This window comes from Penicillium roqueforti (genome assembly GCF_015533775.1).
Source record: "Penicillium roqueforti strain LCP96 04111 chromosome Unknown scaffold_14, whole genome shotgun sequence".
Lineage (NCBI taxonomy): Eukaryota > Fungi > Ascomycota > Eurotiomycetes > Eurotiales > Aspergillaceae > Penicillium > Penicillium roqueforti.
The window spans coordinates 46,712-72,117 of NW_024067578.1; the positions used below are offsets into that span (position 1 = coordinate 46,712).

The 25,406-nt window shown below is 48.8% G+C and overlaps 10 protein-coding genes across 10 annotated transcripts; 5 read left to right on the forward strand and 5 right to left on the reverse strand.

Annotated features, from left to right (window-relative positions):
- Window positions 1-13: 13 nt before the first annotated feature.
- On the reverse strand, window positions 14-2,115 carry LCP9604111_5655 (putative glycerol:H+ symporter (Gup1); the record flags this gene model as incomplete). Its single annotated transcript, XM_039073489.1, has 4 exons — window positions 14-1,027; window positions 1,086-1,667; window positions 1,746-1,813; window positions 1,875-2,115. 4 exons carry the CDS (start codon window positions 2,113-2,115, stop codon window positions 14-16), a joined length of 1,905 nt encoding a protein of 634 aa, XP_038928166.1.
- A 482-nt stretch (window positions 2,116-2,597) lies between these two features.
- On the forward strand, window positions 2,598-3,189 carry LCP9604111_5656 (acylphosphatase; the record flags this gene model as incomplete). The annotated part of the gene is made up of 5 exons (XM_039073490.1): window positions 2,598-2,621; window positions 2,713-2,743; window positions 2,798-2,810; window positions 2,888-2,957; window positions 3,010-3,189. 5 exons carry the CDS (start codon window positions 2,598-2,600, stop codon window positions 3,187-3,189), a joined length of 318 nt encoding a protein of 105 aa, XP_038928167.1.
- A 1,457-nt stretch (window positions 3,190-4,646) lies between these two features.
- Window positions 4,647-5,917, forward strand: LCP9604111_5657 (alternative oxidase; the record flags this gene model as incomplete). Its single annotated transcript, XM_039073491.1, has 3 exons — window positions 4,647-4,900; window positions 4,953-5,243; window positions 5,311-5,917. 3 exons carry the CDS (start codon window positions 4,647-4,649, stop codon window positions 5,915-5,917), a joined length of 1,152 nt encoding a protein of 383 aa, XP_038928168.1.
- A 678-nt stretch (window positions 5,918-6,595) lies between these two features.
- LCP9604111_5658 (uncharacterized protein) lies at window positions 6,596-8,116 on the forward strand (the record flags this gene model as incomplete). The annotated part of the gene is made up of 1 exon (XM_039073492.1): window positions 6,596-8,116. One exon carries the CDS (start codon window positions 6,596-6,598, stop codon window positions 8,114-8,116), a length of 1,521 nt encoding a protein of 506 aa, XP_038928169.1.
- Window positions 8,117-9,211: 1,095 nt separating this feature from the next.
- On the forward strand, window positions 9,212-12,310 carry LCP9604111_5659 (KAR9 family protein; the record flags this gene model as incomplete). Its single annotated transcript, XM_039073493.1, has 1 exon — window positions 9,212-12,310. The coding sequence occupies one exon, from the start codon at window positions 9,212-9,214 to the stop codon at window positions 12,308-12,310; it is 3,099 nt and encodes a 1,032-aa protein (XP_038928170.1).
- A 495-nt stretch (window positions 12,311-12,805) lies between these two features.
- On the reverse strand, window positions 12,806-13,614 carry LCP9604111_5660 (GNAT family N-acetyltransferase; the record flags this gene model as incomplete). The annotated part of the gene is made up of 3 exons (XM_039073495.1): window positions 12,806-12,997; window positions 13,066-13,175; window positions 13,236-13,614. 3 exons carry the CDS (start codon window positions 13,612-13,614, stop codon window positions 12,806-12,808), a joined length of 681 nt encoding a protein of 226 aa, XP_038928171.1.
- Window positions 13,615-14,305: 691 nt separating this feature from the next.
- Window positions 14,306-14,876, reverse strand: LCP9604111_5661 (succinate dehydrogenase assembly factor 3; the record flags this gene model as incomplete). Its single annotated transcript, XM_039073496.1, has 3 exons — window positions 14,306-14,382; window positions 14,449-14,548; window positions 14,661-14,876. 3 exons carry the CDS (start codon window positions 14,874-14,876, stop codon window positions 14,306-14,308), a joined length of 393 nt encoding a protein of 130 aa, XP_038928172.1.
- Window positions 14,877-15,221: 345 nt separating this feature from the next.
- LCP9604111_5662 (S-adenosylmethionine-dependent methyltransferase) lies at window positions 15,222-15,992 on the forward strand (the record flags this gene model as incomplete). The annotated part of the gene is made up of 1 exon (XM_039073497.1): window positions 15,222-15,992. The coding sequence occupies one exon, from the start codon at window positions 15,222-15,224 to the stop codon at window positions 15,990-15,992; it is 771 nt and encodes a 256-aa protein (XP_038928173.1).
- A 117-nt stretch (window positions 15,993-16,109) lies between these two features.
- Window positions 16,110-18,066, reverse strand: LCP9604111_5663 (uncharacterized protein; the record flags this gene model as incomplete). Its single annotated transcript, XM_039073498.1, has 5 exons — window positions 16,110-16,577; window positions 16,659-16,903; window positions 16,970-17,566; window positions 17,624-17,885; window positions 17,950-18,066. 5 exons carry the CDS (start codon window positions 18,064-18,066, stop codon window positions 16,110-16,112), a joined length of 1,689 nt encoding a protein of 562 aa, XP_038928174.1.
- Window positions 18,067-22,819: 4,753 nt separating this feature from the next.
- LCP9604111_5664 (mRNA splicing protein SMD1) lies at window positions 22,820-23,401 on the reverse strand (the record flags this gene model as incomplete). Its single annotated transcript, XM_039073499.1, has 3 exons — window positions 22,820-23,133; window positions 23,246-23,295; window positions 23,388-23,401. 3 exons carry the CDS (start codon window positions 23,399-23,401, stop codon window positions 22,820-22,822), a joined length of 378 nt encoding a protein of 125 aa, XP_038928175.1.
- Between the last annotated feature and the right edge of the window lie 2,005 nt (window positions 23,402-25,406).

Here is a 25,406-nt window from a genome sequence, read left to right on the forward strand (position 1 = left end):
GCTGTTTAAAAGCTCAGCATTTCAGGTTGATGCCCGCGCGAAGCTCGCCTTCGCGAACCTCAAACATAACCTGCACGCCGACGAAAAGTACGACGCAGCAGGAAATCATATACGCCAAGCCAGAGTATGAGCCTGTTAGGCTGGCAAGCAGATCCTTTAGTCCATCCAGACCCAATGCAAAGCCGACCAAGTTTGCTATCATCATCATAAGGACGTTCCCAACGGAGCCAATGCCACAGATGACACGGTACGCAGTGGGATGAGAGCGCCAGCGGTAGGCCGGGAAAAACATGCCGCCTAAAACTTCTGGTAGAACGAAGAGAGTAACGAGCCAGCCCCACATGAGCAAGCGGAGGTTGATATCGTGCCATAAGGCGACGAAGGTAAAGACCAGCAGGAAGTTGCGAATTTGTAGGAACTTGCCCATGAAGTTGGACTGTCGAGATGAAGCCGGTTTGGGCGCCCCGGGTGACCGCCGGCCATCACCGCCGCCGCCCAGTGGGATGTAGATGTAGCGGACGATCCAGCGGTTGTAGGAGCGGTGCCAGCCACGCCAAAAGGCCAAGGCGGAGTAGTTGTTGGACATGCAGCGAACCATGTTTTCTGGTGGGTCAATCCCGTCTACAAGAGCCCAAAGACGGAAGAATCGCCATGGGATGAGGAGTTTCAGCCAGATTATGTGCAGGTTGAAGAAGGCAAGCATACTCAGTTGCCCCGGGGTGAAGACAGACCAGTCTGGGTTAGCTTTGGAGATTGCTACTGCATAGATATAGTGGAGGATGAGCTCCATGCAGAGCACGGTGAGGCCAAAGCGGACGGCGTACATCACGATGCGAGTTCGTGTGAGCGACGCCGATGTATATCGCTGTTGAGATACGTAGTCATTGAATGTCAAGATCGGACCCGCCAGATACAAAGGTGAGTAGAGCACATAGGCAATGTAGTTGCGGAATGTAAAAGCAGCTGGTTCTGCAGGGATCTTAACCCGGTCACGGTCAGAGAGGGTCGCAGGGTCTAGTTGCTTCTTCTTGTTGAATTCGGTCAGTTTGATTGTCACATGGGGTTGATGGCTTCGGAAGACCTACTTCAATTAGACTTCCTGCAGGGTAGTCTACACTCCAGTAATTATCCATGTTGAAACTGATGAGGCGCAACACTGTGACCTTGAAAAGTACCTCCCATCGCGGCATCAAGCCCCCTAGATGATCGAGAGTTTGAGCCCATTGGACTAGCGCGGTGGCTCCATCTTCTGACGTCCCAGACCCCAGAGAGAACACCTTTGCTATCCGCTCAAGGGAGTAGCCACCGCTTAGTTCGTTGGCAAACAAGATGCCGAGGTTGAAGACCCATGTGACGGTAGGCACGTAGGCACGCGGAACATCCTTGCCAATTCGGAAGTTGATATACAGAATCAACAATACTTTGAAAGCAGATACTCCATGAAGCCCTACTATGAAGAACAGTCCGAACCAAAAGTCGAAGCGCATTCGCTGTTCAAGTTGCGCCTCGCCCGCACTGACCACGGAATAGCTCGATTGTTTTGTTCCAACATTCGAGCGGTTGATGTGTAACTGATAAACGCGGCGAGCCAAAGGATGAGCGATTAGGAGTAGTAGAAGTGCAGGAATGTTGTCGCGAAAGCTTTCATATTGCACATCGGAGTTGTCCTAAGGCCAGAGCAATAATGTCAGTCGGGACTGGCCTCATAGATATGAATAGCTGAACGCCGAGTGTTGCACACTTACCACCTGACGGCCAGGGATCCAACCGGGTGATAAAAGGTGAGAGTATGTGGAGTAGGCTGGGTGGCTTTCTGTGACGTTGATCCGCTGTCAGAATTTGTAGGCCCAGCATTTTCTCCGGCCTACACTCACCTTTCGAGACATCGATGACGGTCTTGAACATCAATGGAACAAGAGTGATAAAGAACAAGTAGTAGACAAAGAATTCTGGTGTGCGCCAAAGTGAAGGTGACGCGCCCTGGGCGATTGCATTGCGGGTATCCTTGGTGGAAGGTCGTGTGTTGGTGTTGGCAGGGGTTGCGGAGGAGGTGAAACGAGTGTCAAGGGTATCTAGCGAATAGACCCGCCGAAGCCAGGCGAAAATGGAGGGCATTTTATATCAGTGGCATGGCCGGCGCAGGTTTGGAGAAGTTGAACTCGGAACATTGAGATTCCAGTGTTTACTCAGGGGCCCGAAGCACCGCCACGTAGGTGGCCTCATCTATATCCTATCTCGACACGGAGTAAAATCCCAGTCTAAAATCAAAATAAAATAGATTTCCCTTGCATATCGAAATAACTGAGGAAATGTTCAGTGTACTGTCTATTGTAATGTTGTAGATCCTTTTGCGGAACCAATCAGCACCAGCCAATATCACATCGAGTACAACCTCCAAGTATTCATCTCCCAGTTGATATCACAGATCTAGTTTCAATGCAAAGCATTGCGACGTCTTGCACAAATGATATCGACGTGGCTTGGCCCTTAAGGTTAAGATAAGTTTGCGGGGGCCAAGACTCGGGCTTGACATCAACCTCTACCTCATACACTTCAACTTCTACCCAACTCTTCCAAATACCATATTTCATCCCAAAATGTCACACATGCCACAAACTCGAGTATGTCCTCTACTACATATTCATTCAGCCATATTTCTAGAAGTAAAGCAAAAGCTATAGGTTTCCCCTGCTGATATGCTATCCATTTCAGATTGCTTTCAAAGTCCACGGCACCGTTCAAGGTGGGTCGACCTTTAAACACCACCGTATCCTCTGACGCTAACATGGATCCCTAGGTGTCGGCTTCCGGTAGGAAATACTGTCCATCTTAACAGACGACATCATAGTCCCTCGATTAACCAGTGGCTACCTATCGCGTACTATAGAGACTTCACCCAAAAGTGTGCTAATCTCGATGAGCTCAACGGCTGGGTCAGAAATACCACTTGCGGAAGGGTGGGTACTGCTTATCGTGTCTCCGGATAGACGGCTTACCAGATCTTATCAGGTCGAGGGCGAGGCCCAGAGCAGTGACGAAAAGGTGCAGAGATTCCTCCAGCGCATCCAAAAGGGTCCCTCTAGGGCTCTTGTTGTGAAGCTGGAGAAGCGGGAGCTAGATGTGCGTGATGACGAGGAGGGGTTTGTTGTGATGCGGACAGCAGATTCCATGTTTGAAGCAAGGGACTAGGAGTTGGGTTCTTTTCGCTCTGATACAATAATCAGAACACAAGTGGAGGCCAGAGCCAGGTGGATTCTTCTACTCCATCATTATTCGAAACCCATCCTTGGTATTGACCGTACAGCTACGATGCTACCTAATCATGATGAAATCTACATTCTTGCTATTAATAAGTCAATACTAGCCGGAGTGTTCGGGGTCTCTTTGACCGCGCGGCACTATTGTTTCTAGAATACAAACTTCTAGCCATAACAGCTGGAACCCAATGGCTTAGCTAGTGTAGCAGTGACTGACAGGGCAGACAACAGGCAAAACATTGGGATAAGGCTAAGAATGCAAAGTCACAGAATGTGAGAAAGAAATGTAGAAGGTTGAAAATATGGAGACAGGCGACTAGCGATTCAGGGAGCAGATTGGATAATAATAGAAAAGGGAAAACATAACCATTAGCTATTAACCTATTTGTAATGCTCATCTAACTATGTACTTTGAACGATGATATCACCTAGCTTGTTATAATACTAGGTAAAGCCGGTACGCATAATCTATGCATTGGTACTCCGCAGAGATATCCATATTGAAGGAGAGTACTCGGTACGGAGTATCGGCAGAGGATGGATATAAGGAAGGAGAATGACAGCCTTGACAAAAGGTAAGCGGACCTTGACTTGCAGATGAAGACATTTGACAGGCTCTTTATATATGCATCGATCTATTATTATAGATCTTTCATGCCGAGACTCCGTGCCAGTGCTTTGATCGGCAGGAAACGGGCAGGGATATTCGCCTTTTCTCAAGGCTACCAGCCAATCGATCATGCAGTCGCCGGTAAGATAGAGGGAATGGATATTTTCAGGATCCCGGAACCAGAAAACGACCTCAAAATAACTCCGGGCTTTGTCGCCGGCTATTTCTCGGGATCGCCTTCGCCTGGCGGGCTGAGTCATATATCGGTGTTCACCCGGGCCGGTCCCTCCCGAGAACAAGGATATGACCGTTTTGAGTAGTCTTGGTCATAACGTGGAATATGGCGTAGAGATAATGGGAAGGCTGATGTATTCAGTTGTTGTTTGAAGTATATCAACAGGGATATGATCTAGAGGAATAAGTGATCTGATAATGGCAGAATGGGGGAATATCTGGGTGTTGCGGCAATGAACTATACGGAATGCCATCATCCCAAGGGTATAACCTAAGCAGTTCCAGGGGCTTTCTTTAACTTTTTTTGCAAATCCCTGGTTATATTCGCCTTCCGATGATTGGTAGGTTATATATTTAAAGCCTTAAAAGATTAGGGGGTGTCCACTTGATCTGTGCAACCGAGACTTTATCTTAAACATCTGTATATTCCCTAAACTTCCTTATATTCTTTCACTTTTCTTCGTCTCAATCATCTTCACCATTTACAATACATTTATCACCCTCAATCTTGACTTGACTTCAAACTCGCTCTCGTTGGCCACATCATGAATACTCTCTCAGTTAGGGCTCCCATGAGGGCTGCGGCGAAGCCGCAGTACCACCTTGTTGTACGAACCTACTCGGGAGTTGCAGCAAAGACATTGAAGCCCGCACGTGGAATCAACAAGCGTACAGCGGTGTTCAGCCTCACACCCAAGCGTCCTATCTCGTCAACACCTCAGAAAAACAACAAGGACTTCTTCCCACCACCCAAGACTCCTAATGTCAAGCAGGTGCAAACAGCCTGGGTGCATCCAGTGTAAGTATATCGGCAGCCCCTCTCTCTGAGCCAGACACTAACTCTATGCCAGATACTCCGAGGAACAAATGGAAAATATTCGCATAGCCCACAGACAAGCTTCAAACTGGTCCGACTGGGTTGCCCTTGGAACAGTTCGTGTCTTCCGATGGGGTATGGACACAGCGACAGGATACAGACATCCTAAGCCCGGCGAGAACCTGCCGAAATTCTTCAGAATGACCGAGCAAAAATGGTTAACTCGGTTTATTTTCTTGGAAAGTGTGGCCGGTGTCCCCGGCATGGTGGGCGGCATGCTGCGTCATCTCAGTAGTCTTCGCAAGATGAAGAGGGACAATGGATGGTATGTCTACCCAAGTCAAGATTCAAAACGATATCACCTCAATACTAACCCACTTCCTTCGTTCTAGGATTGAAACCCTACTTGAAGAAGCATACAATGAACGCATGCACCTCCTTACCTTCCTAAAACTGGACAAACCAGGCTGGTTCATGCGCTTTATGGTTATCGCAGCCCAGGGTGTCTTCTTCAACGGATTCTTCCTGGCATACGTGATCTCCCCCCGTATTTGCCACAGATTTGTGGGATACCTTGAGGAGGAGGCTGTCATTACTTATACTCGTGCTCTTGAGGAACTAGAGAGCGGCAAGCTTCCCGGGTGGGAGAAACTCGAGGCACCCGATCTCTCGGTTAAATACTGGCAGATGCCAGAGGGTCACCGCAAAATGAAGGACCTGCTGTTGTTTGTCCGCGCCGACGAAGCCAAGCACCGCGAGGTTAATCACACCCTCGCCAACCTCAATCAGACTTACGATCCCAATCCCTACCAGATTGAGTACACCGATCCGAACAAAATCCACCCGACGAAGGACATTGATAACCTCAGGCCAGCTGGTTGGGATCGCAAGGAGATCTTTGGTCCTGAACCGAGAGGTGCGAAGGACATTCATGACCTCAAGCCAGCTGCTTGGGACCGCAAGGAGATCTTTGTTGAACCGAGAGCTGTGAAGCATTAAGGCATTCCAAACGCACATTTTGACAGGCGTTTCAAATATAGAGGATTAGAAAGGGTTATTTATCATAGAATGGCATATACATCTCTTTTCCATTGGGCTTGAAGTTGTACGGAGTATACAATGTAGACATGTAACGCCACGTGGAAGTTTTAATGTTCGAACCTTGGAAGGTTCCAGTCATCGAACCATGGGATGCGGGGCACAAGCTAAACCTTACCAGGCAATTCAGGAACACGTGGATGTTCGAGGCCCTGGAAGTATACAGCATCATGTTACTATACTCCGTGCTCCGTATAGCTTCATAACTTCCGATCGATAATCAAAAAGGGGTGTCACGGGCCTCATTGGTTCATTTCGGTGGAAAATAGGAACACTCATCTCTTTCAACTCCATGGCAGTTGACCCGCTTCCCCTTTTAGCCCCGGTTAGTCGAAGCCCCCCCTTTTGGCCCAAAAGCAGTTTTTCGTCCGTCGATCCTACAGGTCTCATTAAACCTTGGTCCTTTCATTAATAGATTTATATAAAAGCCGTTGCTCGTCTAGGGATCGTCCAGCCCTCATTGTTAACGTCACATCGTCACCCCCGCAGAATACCCCGTCACTGTGAACGTTCTAGTGATTGGTCTCCACGCGACAGATCCATTCCTTCTGACCCGGTGACAATTCAAATTCAATCAAGATGGATGCGCCCCGACGGTCCATGGACTCTAAACCGGCAGCGTCTATACGCGACTCCTCGCCGTCACCATCTATTCCGGCAACGCCAGCTATCTCCTCATATTCCTCCCCAGACCGCACGTTTTCCTCCGAGTCCTCCCGCTCGACCTCCTCCGCTACCTCCGCAGATGCCAGATCGTCTGTATCAACATCATCCCGGCGCCATGGATATACCCGTGCATTGGGTGCCAAGTTCTCGGAATCGGCACGCCACCGCGACAGCGTCATGAGCCTCGGCAGTATCGCCCACTTACAATACTATTTTGCCAGGACGGGCTTACTGGACGGGAAGAGCGGAAGAAGTCGCGAGTGGGAAAAGAACAAGAAGAACAGAAATAATGTGCCACGAGTCCTGATCACCCCGAATCAACGACACATGGATGATGATCTGGTCGCGAGCCCGTCAGGTATGGCAGACCTGACGGAGGGGGAATTTGAATTTGAGGACGAGGACGCCGAGGTGATGCTGCCGCCTACAGTCAGCACGTACAGCATCAAAACGCACCACATCCCTCCTCCTCCAGGTCTGCTTTTCTTGCGCCGGCAGCTTACGCTCGCGCTGGATAAGGCAGAGTCTAATATCGAGGCAATCCAAAATGGCATGGAGCCTCCTCCCCGCCCAATCCTCAGATCGAGTCTTTCTCCGGACGATGTCCCAAATGAGGACGATCAATCCGGGCAGGCCGCGCCCCCGATGAATAAAGAGGAGTTGCAGGGTATGTGCATCCTCGACGATGTTACAAATGCCATCCGCGCAGCCAAAATCTACTATACCACCCACGAGTACCCAGAGCGCTTGGCATCAATAAAGAGCGAACGGGACATCCGCAAGGAACTTTTGGACGTCCTGGAAGTTTTGAAGCGGTTTTCTGCCCGGCATTTTGCCAGCGGTCTGCGCGAGGAGGAACGTGAGAAGATTCAGGGGTGGATCGCGGCTGTGCGCGTCATGCTAATCCAGGAAAAGAAGCTGGAAGACCTTGAAGCTCAAGAGCGGCAGAATTGGGATTGGGCTGCTGGCGATTGGACGGGCCGGGAGCGCTCACGCGAGGAGTCCTTCCTGCGCAGCCTCTTGCCTGGCGGTGACTCCTTACCGACCTGGACACCGGTTGAGGAGACTCCCGCCGACTCCCTTCCCACTGCGTTTCTTGATAGGTTCCGGGACGGCCGTGCCCTGGTTCAGTTACACAACCTTGCGATCAAGAAGTCGAAACGCAAATTTGGCGACATTACGGCCTACCACCTAGACATTGAAAAGCCGTACCGGCAGACTGAGAATCTCCAGTTCTGGGTAAAAGCTGCAGAACTCCGGTGGGAGCTCCGGCTGGATGTTGATGTTATGGGTGTTGTACAGAATAGTGGCACTACGGCTTGGGAGCAGTTCGATACTGCATTGTTGGCTTGGTGTAAAACCGTCCGCGAAGAGCTAGTGCGCGATTGGCAGGAGGCTAACCCTGGTCGACCCCCGAGTGCTGGGTTGATTTGAGGGCTCGTTGGAAGTGTTGGAAATTCGTGTTTGCATCTCGATTGTTTCCTTTTCTCTTTGATATCTTTATGTGCACTTGATACGATACCCCTGAATTGTCGCCGACTCTTCCGCCTCTGCTATTTTGATTTTTCTTGATCGTTGGTCTCCTTTCTAATTCTATTTATTGTATATTAATTGTATAGTATCTCACGTTGCATTCCATTGACGCGTACATGCATCATCAGATTGAAGCTTTGAACATTTATCCCTGTCTTGTTATAGTGCTTAGTCCGCATTGGGATATCTCATTGCTGATCGGAATGTACAAAGAAGGGACTAGCTTCCTTTGGCATTAATTTCTTACAAGATTAGTCGGCCGCGTTGTGGTCTCTGTCAAGGTGGCTCGATGGTAGTCTTTTGAGATGCCTTTATCAATGTCTTTTTATAGATATCTTCTCTCCCTGCCTAACTCTTCTTGGGCAGAAGGCATAAACGGTTGGAAAAGGCTGGAAAAGGGTTAAGTTGTGAAAATGACTCAGATATAAACTTTCTTTAATGCATTTTTGATCGACAAACCTCGTGCACAGAGAGGTTGTACTATATGTATATAGGGCAAGGAGGTGAGATTGATATATATACAGCCCGGTGTGTTAATAGAAATAGTGAATACCACTCAACTGAAACCGTTGAAAGAAAGAAAACAAAGAACACAAGAAGAAAATAAAACAAAAGTGAAATGATCTCATTTCGTTGATCCCCTTGAATTACATACCGAGGAGGTACATCAAGCCCCATAGTCAGTAGTACGGGGCTGGAGGTACCCCATTCTACAGCGCATACTGGCCACCTTATCCCTCTTTTCATTCGTTTCAATGGTTGCTGCCCGATAGTATCTCACTCTTCATGAGACTTTACATTTAGAACCTCTATTAATTGTTGCCATGTAGCAGCATTTCTCTCCGACTCTTTGAACAGCCAAAAAGCCAGCCTTAACCCGTTAAAAAGGGACTCCCTGTTACCGAGCACCGAGCAAGACCAAACATTCCTTGTATCCCTGTCTGAACCACATCCTTTGGTCTTTTTGCTCTTTCAATTCCCCCAGGGCCTGTCTCCATGCATGCCACAGCCGACAGTCCACCTTTCGCGACCGACCTCGCGACAAATCCTTCCAACACCTCTACAATACCTACGTCGCCCCCATCGCTCACCCCCGCGCTCTCCGTCTCTCCAAATGACTCCGGTACCTCCACCCTCCGACGCCTGAAGTCCAAATCATCCCTGTGGAGCTTAGGAAGCAGCAACAACGAAGAAGAACCTGTCCCTGCTGAGCCGACTAGCGCCGGCCGACCATCCATCCTCCGCCGACTTTCTCCCGCCCTCGCGGCTCGGGTCAAGCTGCTGGACAGCAGTAATAAGTCCGCGGCGCAGAACCGGAATGCCAATGCAGTCGGTCGAATACCCGAAGAGCACCTGAAGGAGCTTGACAATCTCCACCAAGACCTGTCGATCAAGGTAAGGAGGAAGGGCCAGGCGTGGAATCGTGCCAACACATCACCTGGAGAAAACGAGGAGTTCAACCGGAGCGCATCGAACCACCTCCAGCTTCCCCACCAAGATATCCTACAAGAGATTGCAGACGCGCGAAGAGATAACCCGGAGTCATCCGAAGCAGTTGTGGACGGTCCTAAACTGCCCACTCCGGCCATAGTTTCGGCGACTGCTCAGCCCGGGGAACACATCAGCCCACCCACGCCCATGTCTGTCGCAGAGCCGGTTCTCGCGCAGCCGCGCGCAGCCCCAATGCCGAACTCGCGACGTCCCAATGACGTTCAAGATGACAGGACCGATTTCGAAAAATATGTTGATGATACCGCACGAAGAGAGGAACGGTCCGCTGAAGAGCAGTCCGCTCCGAAACCCCCTCCCAAAGACTCGCCTCCCATCGGCGCCACCCACTCGCGCTCTTCGTCCAACTCGCAATCATATTTTAACCCAATGGGTTTGCAGCGCGCCGACTCAATATATTCTTTCTCCCGTGCCTCTTTCAGCAACCAGCTCTCGCAGCTAACCTCCATCCCCCTCCCACAGCCAGCTTCGCTCGAGGCAAGCATCGAAAACATTTCCACGGCTTTGTCTGCAGTCCGGGCCTTGAACGGCGCTGCAGAGCAAATTCAGATTTGGATCAAGAAGGCCTCAGATGTCCTGAGCGGCTTGGATTCTGAAGATGACGTGGAATGGGCTGCGGCTGGTGGCCGGGAGGGGCTAGATGAAGTCGATAAAGCAATCACGCGCTTCGAGTCCCTCGTCGATGTGTATGTTAGGGCTATTGAGAATGTCCAACTTCGAGATGACATTGCCAATGTGGATGTGGATAACTTGAACACTATCGTGAGCCAGATGGAGAGCATTCTGCAAAACTGGACTCAGATTAAGAAAAAGCTGAAAGGCGTGAAAGAACAGGTTGAACTGGCAATGGAGTGGGAAGAGCTTTGGTCGAACGTTCTGGGCGATGTGGGCGTGGAAGTTGACAACTTGAGTGCCCTGATATTTGAGATGGAAGAGAAGCGACATCAGGCATTGATGGATACGACCGATACCAGTGGTGGCCTTGATATCAATGAGCTGGAGACTATTGTGGAAGAGTCCCCGATGAAGGGCCGCAGACATTCGCAGAATCGTCTGAGTATTGGACCTCTCTTGACCTCGACGTCTGACACTCCCGTTATTAAAACACCGCAGGATGACACGAGCCACTCTAACCTCATGGCTATTTTTGCACGCATGCAACCATTGAAGGCATCGTTGGAGTTCCTGCCCATGCGACTATCGATGTTCCAGGGACGCGCTGAGACAATTTTCCCGAGTGCGTGTGAAGAGATTGAGGACCGGCGAAATCGCTTGGAGAAGAGCTATAAAGTTCTTGAGACCGATGCTGAAGCTCTCCTGAAGGAGTTGGCTGAAGACAAGTGGATTCTGGTTTTCCGCAATGCTGGGGCCCAGGCACAAAAGATGTTTCAATCGGTTGAACGCAGTATTGGCAAGCTACAAGAAGGGCTGGAAACCGGCATGCAGGTGCACAACCCGTCAACGTTGAGCAAGCTCATTGAAAACTATGAGGCGAAGAAAATGCATTATGTTCCTGCTATTGAGCGTGTGGTTTCCATCATTCAAAAGGGCGTCAACGACCGATTGACTGTCAATGGTGAGATCCTGCGCCTACTATCCGACATGACATCCCGAACGGATGCTCTCAAGGCTAGCGCTAAGGTAATGGATACATCTCTCGAAGATGTACACATTACCAGGGGCCACCAGCTACGAGACTCGATCTCCAGCATCTTCACTATGGACAGTCCAGCCGCAGGCAGTGCCATTGACACCCCAGGAAGCTCGCCGGCGTCGTCAGTCGTCATGACCAGCAACGGGTACAAGTGCGCCTCAACGCCCATGGGTGGCTCAAGCCGTCGCGGAAGTTCGGTCGGAAGTACCACAGCCCGTTCGACTATGCCCCCAAACCGTCGTTACTCCAGCTTGCCGCAAGCCACGACTTACACCGGTCGACAGTCCGGAATCCCCCAACCGACGGGCCTTACGTCTCCAACTTCATCCTATAGATCCTCAAGTTACTTCACACCGACCCCGGCTGCTCGTTCTCGTACACCAGCGCCGCCATCTACAATTCCCAATCGCCCACGCTGGAACGCCAGTACAAAGGTGGACGACAGCAATACTGGTTACAATTCGACATTGCGGAAGTCATCCGCCCCGCTCGCCCGCACACCTCGGCCATCATCATCAATTCCATTCTCCAGCTCTTTCCGAGAGACTTCCGCATCTCCCATTTCCGGCAATCTTCGATCAGTCAGTCGCGTCTCGAGCCGCTTTGGTTCTCGGAGTCCAAGGAGCGGGTGCTCTCCCACACCGGAGCAGTCCTCGAGTTTCGATCTACAGCCGTACGCTCGGCTCTATCGACAATCAGGGATGTCAAACACACCTCGCAGTCGCCAGAGCTTCGCGGGCCCTCCCACAGCTTTCAGTCGAAGTGTGTCGGGAGCTCCAGGTGGGATGGAGAGCCCAAGCAAATCCTCACGACCAGGTACATCGCTGGGCCATTCTAGGAACAGGCGAACCAGTCTACTCCCGCTTCCCAAGCGAACGGCGGAGAAAGAGCAGGCCCCCAAACTGGTGGATACACGTCCACGGTGGCGCTAGTGGCAACTTGGTTGCCTCCCTCATCGCTTCTGTTCTTCTTTCTCTGCCCTCCGACTTCTATCTACACTTCTACGACCTTGTTCTATCTACGTTCTATCTATGTTTTTTTTACTTGTGCATTACACCCCTTCTCGGTTCGATCTCTATTCCCAAATCGGTGTTCAGTCAGTGTGAAGCGGAGCTATCATCTTGACAAGTCAGGTTTTGCGTGATATCCCTATTGTTTGCATGGTATGGTCTGAGCGTTGAGGTCATCTATTTCGCGGTTCTATCTTTTGAGTCTCATTGATTACCACTTAGCTTCTCTTCCCTGTGAATATTATTCCTTGTAGTTTTATCTAGTTTTGCTTTTCGCTCGGGAAATCACATTACTTGCTTTCTAGGCAAGTTTATTGTCATGTATAATTCATCGCAGTATTTTCATCATTCGTAACAACACGATCCTATATACTTGAAACGGCGATTCTTTATGCAAACATTAACGGACGCTTCAAACTAAAATTGAAACCTGCCATTTGAATTTCCCAGCTCACGCCCGAAAATCAATGCATCCACCAATTCTTCGCTGTTCGCCAACCGCGCAGCCTTGGGAACCCGTCCGATAACGCTGAACCCTAGCTTCTCCCAGATACGAATAGAGCCGGGGTTATTTGCGAAGACCAGGTTGAAGACTGAGTATGTGTACCCCTACCAAAAGAGTTAGTCATGCATGTCATGCGTGTGATCAAATGCAAAGCCGGGGGGGCACGTCGTACCAGTCTTGGAGCAAATTCCAGGTATGCTTCGCCCATAGCCTGTCCGACGCCTCTTCGGCGAGCAGCAGTAGCGGTGAGAAAGCCTCCATTGCAGATGTGGGAGCAGCGACCTATTAGAGTTAGTGCTTTTATTACTATGAGGTTGGTTCGAATCCGAACATGACACATACCAGGATAGTTGGGTTTGATATAGAAAGTTCCCATACAAACACTCTCCCAGTCCCTCCCCTCCCTTAATCCCTCCCCTTCATCGTCCAAGATCGCCAAGGCCACAAACGTTCCGAACCAATAGTTGGCGAACTCATCCAGCGCCATCGGTTGCTCCATCGGGTACGTCCCGCCGCGGAGGATTTCCGCAGTGAACTCCTCGTGCAGGAATTTGATCAGGTCCTTTGGAACGGTTTGCGGTCCCCCTGTGATGGGGTAGACCGTCATCGGCGCGGAGGACTTGGGGAGGGTAGTTTTCCACGCTGTTAGGGTCGGCGCTGCATCTAGGTGTGCTTTTGGTGGGGGGTTGCGGGTCGAGGGGTCTTCCAGAATGGAGGGCATTTTGGGTGAATGGGGGGCTTTTTGGGATCTGTGTGTTGGGACGGGCTTGGAGATAAGGGCGAGGTGTGACAGAGGATCAATTGGGCAATTTTCAAGTGGTTAAGGGGGTTTTCCGATTGATATACCCTCTTCTCCATCTCGATATCGGCATCGGCAGCCGACTTTGCATGAGTCAGCTTGTCATTAACAGGGCGCGTTCTCCACTGATGTTGGAGTATCTAGATTGATTTTCATTGACAGTTTCCCTGCTAAGTGATAAGAGATGATAGGTGAATTTAAAGCTAAAATTAATTTTTGTGCATAGTGGTCGCCTTGTCAATATCCCGTGTGCTCGGGGTTGTTCCGCATCTATATAACCTTGGAGGATTCCTCGACATAGTCATATAGAAACAATAGCACATAATGTATATATGACCGGGTGCAGACCTGAATTGTCAAAACTTCAAATCAAGTCAAACCTCGTATCTTCTATTCCTACACGTAGTATATACATATGGGCTGATGGTGGGATGGAAGATGCCTGCATCTCCCAGCATAACCATATCATGCACGCCTGGCTGCTCCGAGATCAAGCACTCTGCACTCGATCTGTTTAGATCTATGAAGCAGCTCAGAGCCAATTTTTGAAGTTCAGCCACCAACTCTCGGGGTGGTAGTGTCAGCCTCGGGTGCTATGTGATCAATAGAGAACTCATTGACCCTCTCCCTCTCCCTCTCCCTCGTTCCTCAGAGCCTGCATAAGCTCGAGTAACTGTCCAAGTTGCTGATCTACAATGAGAACCAACGTTTAGCATGACCGACCGAGACAGAGTTCAACAACAGTCAAGAACATACCACTCATCTTATCCAACTTAGCCTTGTCCAGCTTATCTCCTGCCCATGAATCACCTTCCAACTTTTGCGCATATAGCTGCCACTCGGTCAAGAACCCGATCTATCATTGCCAATGTCAGTGACTGCCTCAACAAGCCCTTCCTCTTCCGCTATGCCTCCCCTTCCCTTCAATTCGGTATAACCACGCCAAACTCGGGCAAGAATAAACATACAATGTGCAATGGGTTCTCCACACTCCGATGCGCACGGAACTCATTCTTCACATAAGAATCGCCCAAGACGCGCATCTCGGGATCGAGTTTGCGATGGACGCGGAGAATGCGCCGGTAAAGCTGTAGCGGCGGGAGGAGGGCAAGGGCCTCGCTGAGGCTGGACTTCGAGCCGATCGAGGCCGGCATGGCCATGAATAAACGCTGAGCAATGCGCATCTTGAATATTTGGTAGGTGATTTAGGAGATTGGAGGGTTTAGATCGAGGATTGAAGGAATGACATAATTTCCGGGGATTTTGGAGGCAAAGGCGGCGAGGCGAATCAACGAATCAACGCGTCGGGATGTCTCGGGATTTAGTCTTGGATTTCCTTCTCTGCCATTTGCTGATACTTTTTATTGTATTGCTTCACATTGGATCTTCCACTTAAGTGGATTCTTTGCCTGAAATTTGTGATTGCCTCAGGCCAAGATCGCGAGTTCTGCATATAATTTCGAGATAGCCCCACTATCTCCAAAGAGGAGTCGATAAACCTGGACTGGGCTTTATTAAACATACGCACCATGCTTCCCACACCAGATACTTCACATGTGTCCTTTGACACCATCTACGAGCCATCCGAGGACTCATACCTCTTCCTAGACACATTGTCATCCGCATCCGAATCAAAATGGCTCTCTGAAAGATTCCCAAAGAAAGAGGCATCACCACTAGTTGTCGAAGTAGGCACAGGCTCTGGCGTTGTGCTGGCATTCGCGGCCGCGCAGTCTCAAGAGATCTTCGGCCGGCGCGATATTCTCACACTAGGCACTGATGTGAATCGCAATGCTTGCATCGCAACGCAGAAGACCGCAACGACAGCTATTCAGGCAGAGCAACAGCCGTCTCAATCAGTTTACATCGCTTCATTGGCTGCCGATCTTTGTGCACCTCTTCGCGCTGGCAGCGTTGATGTCCTCCTCTTCAATCCACCCTATGTTCCGACTGAGGATCTACCGCGTCTGCCTTCTGCGGCAGAGAATGACCCTGCTGTTTCAGAGGCCATGTCTCGCTCTGCCAAGTTCGATAATGACTCGTATTTTTTGTCGTTAACGTATGCGGGCGGAGCGGATGGTATGGAAACTACGGACAGACTGCTTGATGCTATCCCTGGTGTGCTGTCTGTGCGAGGTGTGGCTTATGTCTTACTCTGTAAGCAGAATCGGCCTGATGAGGTTATGGAACGCGTCCGTTGCTGGGGCAGTTGGCACGCTGAGACGGCGGGGTCGAGTGGGATGCAGGCTGGGTGGGAGAAATTGGTCATTGTGAGGATATGGAGAGGAGATAGCTCATGATTAATGGATAATTGAATAACGATGATACCATTTGTGGATTCATGAGCAGTAAGAATAAGGAGATACATACACACACCCAGCAGTTGACTGCTTGGTGGTTTGCAATTGTGCAAATAATCATTCCCATTCCCATTCGACGTAGCGTTCACAGCCAGTGGCGCCGGATCCCTCAAGAATCTCAAACACCGTCGTGGCGGCGTGTTTTCCAGGTCGCATTGGCCAGTGGGCCACGATTGTGGTGCTGCCCCTCATCTTCAATCCAAATGTTGGGGTGAGTTTGTCAAATTCAAAGGTTTTTTTGTAAAGATCGAACATTTTACTGACGTTGCAGAAGAAAGAGCTTGATCTGTTAATTCTCACCTGGTCTGCATCATTGCTAGCCGCTGACTCAGGTTGAGGGAGGTGTTTCACAGCACGAGCGACGTCCTTGTCGAGGGAGTCCTTGGTCCACATATCCTCAATGTCGCGGATAAAGAGGGTAAGAAGCATGGCCTTTGGATTTTGAATCTTCGGCTTCAGCATTGGGGTAAATACCCTGAGGACGGTGTGGATCCCAAGCACGCCGGTTTCTGCAGCCACATACGTCTATATCAAATTAGCATTGTCTCAAGAATATAATAGAATTCAAAACGGAGGTGGAGGTGGGGGTGGTAGGGGAGGAGTTACATCAATTCTGTCAAATCTTGGATGTTCGCCTAGCTGGTTGAAATATGTCGGTAGACTTAGTGAATCGATAGAAAGAAGTCGAAGGTTTACATCTCGTTTCGAAATTTGGCGACAGAAACCCAAGAGAGTCTTACGGAGGTAGATGAATAGCATACCGTACAGATCATTCTTCGCAGGATAATTCGCAGTGTACGCTCCAGTGCATACATCCAGGAGGTCCCAGCTGGTGCGCGGATCTGCAGAGTCTGGCATAGGTCAATTACGACTGGTATGGAAAAACATCCTAATTGTATTAGTGACATGACAGGTACAATGAAAGGTCGGGCAGACTAACGGGTTAGGAGTGTCAAATGCCTTGCGTGAGCACCCGAAAGGCAGCATGATTCCATCATCGCGGAACTTCATAGTGGAGACACGCCAGTATCTAGGCTGTGCGTATAGAGTCCTTTGGAATTCATCCTTTCTATTGTCAGCAAACATGACGTCTCGTCGATTGCAGGCGGCTTCGGTAGCAGAAAAGTCAGCAGGAACCTGAAGGTATCCTTTAAGACCTTCCCACTCATCTCTCGCAAGTTCCACATGCAAGGATGCTTTGTTCTTCCTCCAGACGCACTTGAAAAACGGTTGAGACCGTTTTTGTGCAGCTTCAGAGCAGACTTTCTCAATCTTTGGCAGGAGCTTTTTTCGGACTGCGGTGATAATAGACGCGGGTATCAAAGCTGAATACCATAAGTGAATCATGATAATGGCAGCGTGCTCTGGTGGAAAATGGAAAGCTGTCAGAACAAGAAGAACATTCTGCGAGAAAATCCCAGCGTGGATGCCATTCATCACGATCTCACATTGCCCCGAATAGGTATCTGGCAGACGAGCGATTGTCTCGACTACGTTCCGAATATCGTGTGATGCTATCAGGAATTGTGTTAGTCAAAAGAGCAGTTGTTGGAATTCAGACAGTCTCTTACCTGTGAGAAGAACACTCATCTTGGGGGGTGCATCCTGGCCTTCATTTCTATCCAGTTTCAACAAGTCCAATGCTGGCATGCCTCCCCACCACGATATTTTGCCGTCATTCAAATTCCGTTCAGATGGGTCTCGATTCTTCAAAAACTCTGGCTTTCGATCTCCTCTGTGCCAGTCTGGCTTCCATGTCTCATACCCCAGAGCGTCCTTACAATTCTCTTTGTGTATGGGCCAATGTTCTTTCTGGCATTCTTTGCCGCAATACTGTTTTGATTTTGATTAGAATATGGTGCAGAGCTTTGAAAAGATCAAAGTGTTGGAGACTTACCACAACCAAGTAGCAGCGGCCGCAAGCACTATTAGCCTGGGAGGTCTTGTTGGGACATGGCGAGCTTGTGTTATTCGCACAGAATGCGGGATTGAGGAACTTATCGAAGCTTGACATGATGAGAGAATGGATTTCCGCAAGGTTGATGAAAATGGAAGCCCACAACAGGTTGAAGGGACGAAGCGAAAAAAAAAGAGGAGGAAGAGAGAAAGGGAAGGAAAAAGGAGGAATGAAAGAAAAAACGAACGACAGATGTCCCAATAAGGAAGGTCCCATACACCGTGGATGACCGCCCTACTGGGTAAATTGGTAGGAAGGTCACCGCCAAAGATATAATGACAGCAAACATCGCCCTTGTATTATTCGATTGTCTCAAATCTCACAAGATCCCTGACTTGGTTCTGCGTGCAACCGTCGGGGATCACCTCTTGAATGGTATTTCTACCGCCGAACGAGCAGAGACAATTAGATGAAACGAATCACTTAGAAAAATACCTTGATCAGCTTGTTACAGGCCTCCAGGGCTACTTATCTTACAATGACGGAGGATTGTAATTCGAGTTTTAAAGACAATCCAGCTTAACTCATTCCCTCTGGATGATGTATTGGTGAGTTGTCTGCCTTGATATGCTCAGTATAATGACTATTATACCGACTAATACAACATCGTTCCAATAGACTCTATCTTCCAGCAATTTTTCGGCATGTTTATGGTACCTCTAGTGAGTCGGTTTTGACTGCATACGTTGACGCCCTGTCAACTACGCATAGACTGGATGGCGAAAGCTAGTTAGATATTACTTTGACTATGCTACCTATCTAGATGTTTTCGGGTGTTGGCTTGCTCTCAATAAACGCGTTTCGTCCACAAGGCTCTCGTTCTAGCTGGCTACATTGTTTTCTGAAGACAGGTTTCAACGACTTCCCAGCAGGAATAATAAATATGACCCTCTGGCTTTTCCTTATGACCATTTCATTGCTTATACCTTACTTAATTCATTCCCCATACCTCTACACCGGGTCATATATTTTCCCCCTTGTAAGTATCGGATGGACCGCATATCATCTTGGACACGGGTAGACACAGTAGTCTAGTTGCTTTTACAACCTGTCATTTCATCAACCCCGATTTGCCTATCCTATTCCTCTTCCAACTTCTTCCTCGTCCGAAGCTTTGGTGTTTGACTGCTCCTCCCACAATGATAACCACGACGCGGTCGCATCTTCCACTGACGACGACCTTTACTCTGGCTATTGAATGTCTCACGGATTTCTGGTTATTAAACGCCTCACCCATAGGTACAAGATCATTGTGGGCAAACTTAGGTCCTGCAGATGCCAAATGTCTCCCATCAAACTGGTCCCCATCGTCATACTATTCACCTAGGATCGCTTGTCCTAGCGGCTGGGCAATGGCCGTAAATTATACCAGCGCCACCGAAACTATAGGAACATGCTGCCCTGTTTATCAGTAAGCAATTGGCATTACTAGAGATGAGGACGGTGGGAAAATGAAATACACACATACTAATATAACGCTACTATAGACCAAGTAGCTGGACATTCACTACACGCGCCTGTTGTATGGACCAATTCGCCACTTTCGAGGTTCGCGAATTCGGTGCCACGGTCGATATGAACGAGACGTTTAAACATATAAACGTAACCGGTACTACACTACTCACCATTCCTATCACATCGGGAGTCGATAGTTGGTACGGATATGGTGTTGAGCTCCGTTGGAGGTCTACTGACCTTACTTCGGCCCCAATTACGTCCTTTGTTTCAACCACGACTTCAGCAGTTATAACAACCACAACGATGATGGCAGTGACTCAAGAGTCAGAAGAGAAACCTCCGGAGCTTTCAACAGGTGCTAAACAGGCACGGGCGTTGGTGTTGCATTAGGTGTTATCTTGGCTATTCTGGGGATTGGTTTTTTGGATCCGTGGATGAAAACGCCCATGGAAAGATGGCGAAGAGGAACGATCCGAACTTGCTGAAACCAAGAAGCTTACTCCGCCGTATGCGATCCATGAATTAGACTCCAATCCGGTCTTTGAGAAAGACGGCGTTCAAGTGGTACATCCACGATTGAAAGAATTAGCTGAGCTGGAAGGGCAAAGTGCAAGATTAGCGGATGATACATTGCATGATTCTATTGTACCATTTTAACGTTTAGACATTTGGACATTTGGAGTGTCGTTTTAGAATGTATGTACTTAATGATGACCGGGCCGAGAATCAAGAATCCAAGTACATAACCATTAATGAAAGAAATGGTACGTTGGCTAGAGTACTAGATCTGGTCTGCCGTTGTGCATGCTATTGCATATATCGGCTTTCATAGGAAGGCTTATGCAGATAACTTTATTATACTATTTTTCTCAACATAATATATCCGTTGATGTCAAATAAGGAGACATGAGGTGTCGTGGTATATACTTTGTTAGCTTATATATAACTCCACTGTGTCGGTTCTACAAGACAAAGACCGATGCTTTAGATACAATCATCTGATCTTCGCTTATTCTGAACAGATTCTCCAAATCTCCAGCAACATACTCTGTAGATACGAAGAACAAATCATAGATGTGGGCCGTCGACCCTTTTTTCTGATCCGGTCCTACTCGTTTAGGTTGTACTTAGGGCTATGGCTATCGTCCCATTAGTTGCAATTTAGCTTATGCAACATCGACAATGTAATTGGTTGCCTGTCCAATTGAGCCCCCACTGCCTTGCTTCGAGAATAAACCTTGGAACGACTCGCGAACTCTGACAATCAATGAGTGATTTAGTCTCCACAGCCTCAACGAGTCTCCACGTGCCCACGTGGGCGGCTGTCACATCGCTCGATCGTCTGATCCCATAGCCCATAGCACCATGCCTGCTCAGGCCTCAACATTGCACCATCACTTATTGTGAAACGCGAATTTCCGCTTCACGTATGGGAGTTTTCTAACAGCGCGTGGTCAGATCGATGACAGATCGAGAGTAGATCGACGATCTGAATGCCCCTTTTCCGGCCCCCACATTTGTAAAACAAACCGGGACCGAGCCGGACGTCGAACAGCACTCCGTAAGGACGCCCACTATGATACCCACTCTAACGTACTCCGTACAGGGGTGATTTGGCTACTCATTGAGATCGGCGCTGTCGTGCTAAGGGGGTCAGAACGGTGTTACATGTATACTAGCGAAGATCAAAGATGTGTCTTGGAAACATTTCCCGAATTTGTATGGAATAACTGGGAAATGAAGGCTTGGGCATAGATGATCTTTGGGATATCACGTCGTCTGACGCGCTTGGAAATGATCTCCTCCAATCACAAAATAGGAAAGTAATATCCGAATTCCAAGCAATGCTACGTAGTCGTATATACGTACGGAGTATACAAAGAAAAGACGAAAGAACACACTGGAACATACGTTAGCAGCACTTTATAGTTCGTCGATCCAGTTTTCACCAGATTCCAAATCCCGAACCTTTTCACGTCGGCTTTCGGAAATCAAAACCGAAATGGCTTTGATTGATCATTGAGCGATGTACACGGGATGGTCCGCACACGGGAACCCAACCCCTGAAATAGAAGGTCCTTATCAGCCACATACCGCGTATAAGACGCTTGGCGGAGCTGGTGAGAAGTCGACCGTGGCAATCAATCCTGTTGGATCAACAGAGTCTGGCCCCTCTAGCTTGAAAGGGACTACGGTGATATCCTTATTGACCTTATTGATCCAAAAGGCTCGGGAGCTTGTTCCGGTATCCTTTGAAATACCGCATTCTATATCTTGGCAACGGTCTCAGAGCCACCCGGTTGTTCCAAACCTTGGAGAGCTCAGGAGGCACGGGAAGATATTGCCAGCCTTAATCGGATTAAATTTGCAGCATTGGCTGAAGGCTATTGAGCGGACACTCATGTCTCATGTTATTTTTTGAAAAAAACCGCGCACTCGCAGCTTATTCCCCTGGTCTGGTTCCACTGAGATATTTTCACGCCTTAAACCTTCGTTCTTTATAGGGTATAACTCCCGTAACTTCAGCAAGCCTCTTCAGCAAGCCTCGTATCAAAACGTCAAAGTAGAGGTAGTATTACACCGAGAGGCCACAATTAGGTAGTAACTAGGTAATTGGGACAGAATGTGCTATTGAAGACGCCGTCTTGCTGATTTTGGCTCTAGCGGGTTTTCCGAGACCACTAAATGTGGGTGCTCAACGCGAGAACTTTAAAAAGAAAAAGAATAAAATAGTCCACGGTGCTTTAAATAACCTTCTCGGCATTGCCAATCTCGGATGCGTTATATATCGTTATGGGACCGTCGTGTCCGAGTCTTTGAGTTTAACGGAAAGGGAACACGCTAGAAGACACTAAGAATTACACCTAGAGAAAAACCTAGACCTATTCGAGAGTCGGACATGCCTACGATATTAGGTTCACATACTCGCATGACGTTTTAGATATCTGTTTCGATATTGCTGTGGCCTGATGTTGGCCAAAGCCTCCCTTAGCGCCTTCACACCACATGGCCCGGAACCGTGCATAGAGATAAGAGACGAAGGGAAGGTGGATCTAGTCACAGATCGTATGTATCCTTCTCTCGGGTGATTCCACAGTACTTTTGATAGCTAATGTTCACCTGAGCACATGGTATTGAGGTACACGGTATTGAGAAGCGCAAATTCAGAGTGGGGAACATTCCCCGGTAAAATTGCTTAATTTTTTCAGTATGTCACCCACCATCCATATCGGGACCCCTGGCCTGGGTAGTAGAAAAAAGGAACAACACATTGTAGCCCATATGATGCAAAATCAAACCGGTTGCGAAGACAGAAACAAACGCCGGATGGTTCTCATAGAAAACAGAAAATCTAGAATCCACGTCCGCGACCACGACCGCGGGGGGGACCTCCGCGTCCTCCACGGCCTCGTGGTCCACCACGGCCACCACCGCGACCACGGTCTGTCTCCTTGCGCGCCTTGTTCTTCGGCTTGGGCGCGTCGTCAACGAGGAGGGTATCGAGGGGAAGACTGTCGGGGAGGATGTAATAGCGGATTGTGGAACCGCGGATGTTGATGGTGTCGAGAGAAACGGGGTCGCGGCCCTTGGGGGTCATCTTGACAGCCCGGAGAGTGGTGTTCATCTGAGGAGAGACAGACACAATGGTGCCGTGAAGGATTGTGCCTAGATACGGGAGTTAAGTTAGACAACACAGTTCGTTCGCGTATTTCGCATATTGGCATATTCGTGGGGACTTTAGGTTGGGGATTGCGGGGATTGCGCCGGGGTTTCTCACCATTCTTTAGCTCAACGGTCACCGTCTCATTGGCACATTTCATCAAAAAGCTAGAAGGATCATTAAATGTCAGCAGGAGTGGGTTTGAGGGTTGCTTGGTGCGTCGAGCTGCTTGCCGCGCACAATAAAGGTAATCACATACCGGACGAGCTTCATGGTGAATCAGGAAGCTGCAAGCTAACTATGGTCTCAGTTTGATGTGTTGTGAGACACTAGCAGATAGCTAGAGATCGTGGGGATAAAAACGCGTTGGTTACGATGATGCTGTTGGACCAAGAGCCCAGAGAAGATCTGAGGTGAGGTCATCACGTGATTTGGATTTCCCATCTCGAGGTCCACGGGTTGCGAATTTCATTATCGCTACGATAAGCAACTGGGATGGACATCCATCTATGTATGTTTATTGAAATAATGAAATAAAGATACCGCATTATATCCACAGCCTTTATCCTCACCATACTGGTTCCGATCGTCTGAGACATGCTCAGCCAAGACCAATCTTCCACCGAGGAATTCGATTTCTAGGCTATTCAAGCAGAATTGGTTCTTTGATCCTTCCCAGGAGGCAATGTGACCTTCCAGAAGCTCCAACTTGTCTCCTACCTGGAAAGGTCCCATGAGCTCTAACGGCTTTCGTGCATTTGAAGTTGATATGCAGGTGAGCGGTGTGTCAAGGTGGGATCAATGGGATTGCGGTCCGTATTTTTCCTGATATGCCTTGGTTTTTGACCTGCATCCTGCAGAGTGATATGTACAGCGAAGCATATTGGTTTTAGACAAATCCTGAACCCACAAAATGAATGGCTACGAGCGATTGATTTCAAATCTGTTCTCTCTTGGCCTTTGACAGACTTGCGATTTATGCCAGTTGAATGGGGGAGGAATAGCCGATTGTTCCATTTGATAGCACCAGCCCAATGCGGCATTTATAACCTACATACTACAGGAATCTGAGCAAGGCGTACTCCGTACTGAATATTACAACCTGGTCAAAGTAGGTGAGCCCATCCAATGTAAAACACAAAGGATGCATCAAAAGAAACCAAATCAATGAGAACCAGGGTTCCAAGGTTGCATTGAAGGGCTGGATAAGCTGTTCCTGGCCAAGTCAATTAATAGTGTTGATCCCAAGCCTAAGAACCCAAAGATCGCCATACATTGTAGATCCCGACGCTTTTTAAAAAACGGTCAGAACATCCTTAATTCCTAGTATGTTGTACTTCATACTCTGTAATCGGGCACTAAATGATCAACCGTGCATTAGTAGAAATCGCACATGTCCTGAAGCCAACGGATACAAGTGCGGATCCCCTGTGGAGTGAGCCGATCATGACCGTGCCTGATCCTAGGGGCGATTGGATTTTTGACAAGCATGCCAGTTTGAAGTAAGAATAGCTTTGGAAGGACTCAATCAGAGTCCATCCTCGAAGACCATATCATGACCCTCAAATTACCAGTAGCCTCCGTGTTTTCTGTGACAAGCTCCACCATTACTTACGGCTTTTCCATTTTGATACACGGCTGCCTATAATAGCCAGGACCCCCAACGTTCCGGATATGTGTCGATCTAACACCTATAATACCAGTGCAGCGGACCTTGGAAGTATTCCGGAGCTAACAAGGAACCGAGAGCGGGCCCTGTACATATGATCTTTACTGGAATGGGACTATCTGGGGCTGAAATCGGATTTGTTTAGGGTATTTAACGACTTGCTAGATGGGGACGGTACCTTTTAGGGTGTCCCCTTTGGAAGAGAATACTCCGTACTGCATTAGTCTCCGTCCACCCTGTGATACGCCCAGATAGGCCTCATTAATAAACAATGTAAAGTCTTTTCTTTTATTTTTCCCAACGGTGCGTTTGTGGGGGCCAAGACTGATAGGGGGACAAGCCTCGGGCCGGGGTGGAACTGGCGACTTCAGGTTATTCGCGTTTTCGCTTTTTGCGTTTCGCTTTTCGTATTTGGCATAATTCCTTTTCTTTTCGAAATGGCCATGGCAAGGTGGGATCTCGGAGTATCCAGGCACGCGCTAGACTATCGAGAACGTCATGGCCCCCAATCCGCCCCCATTCGCTACAATGGGGGCTAGAATCCAATGCCTAGGCCAGGATAGTCATCTCCCCTGTCTAGGATCATGACTGTCCAGACGATGGCCCCAG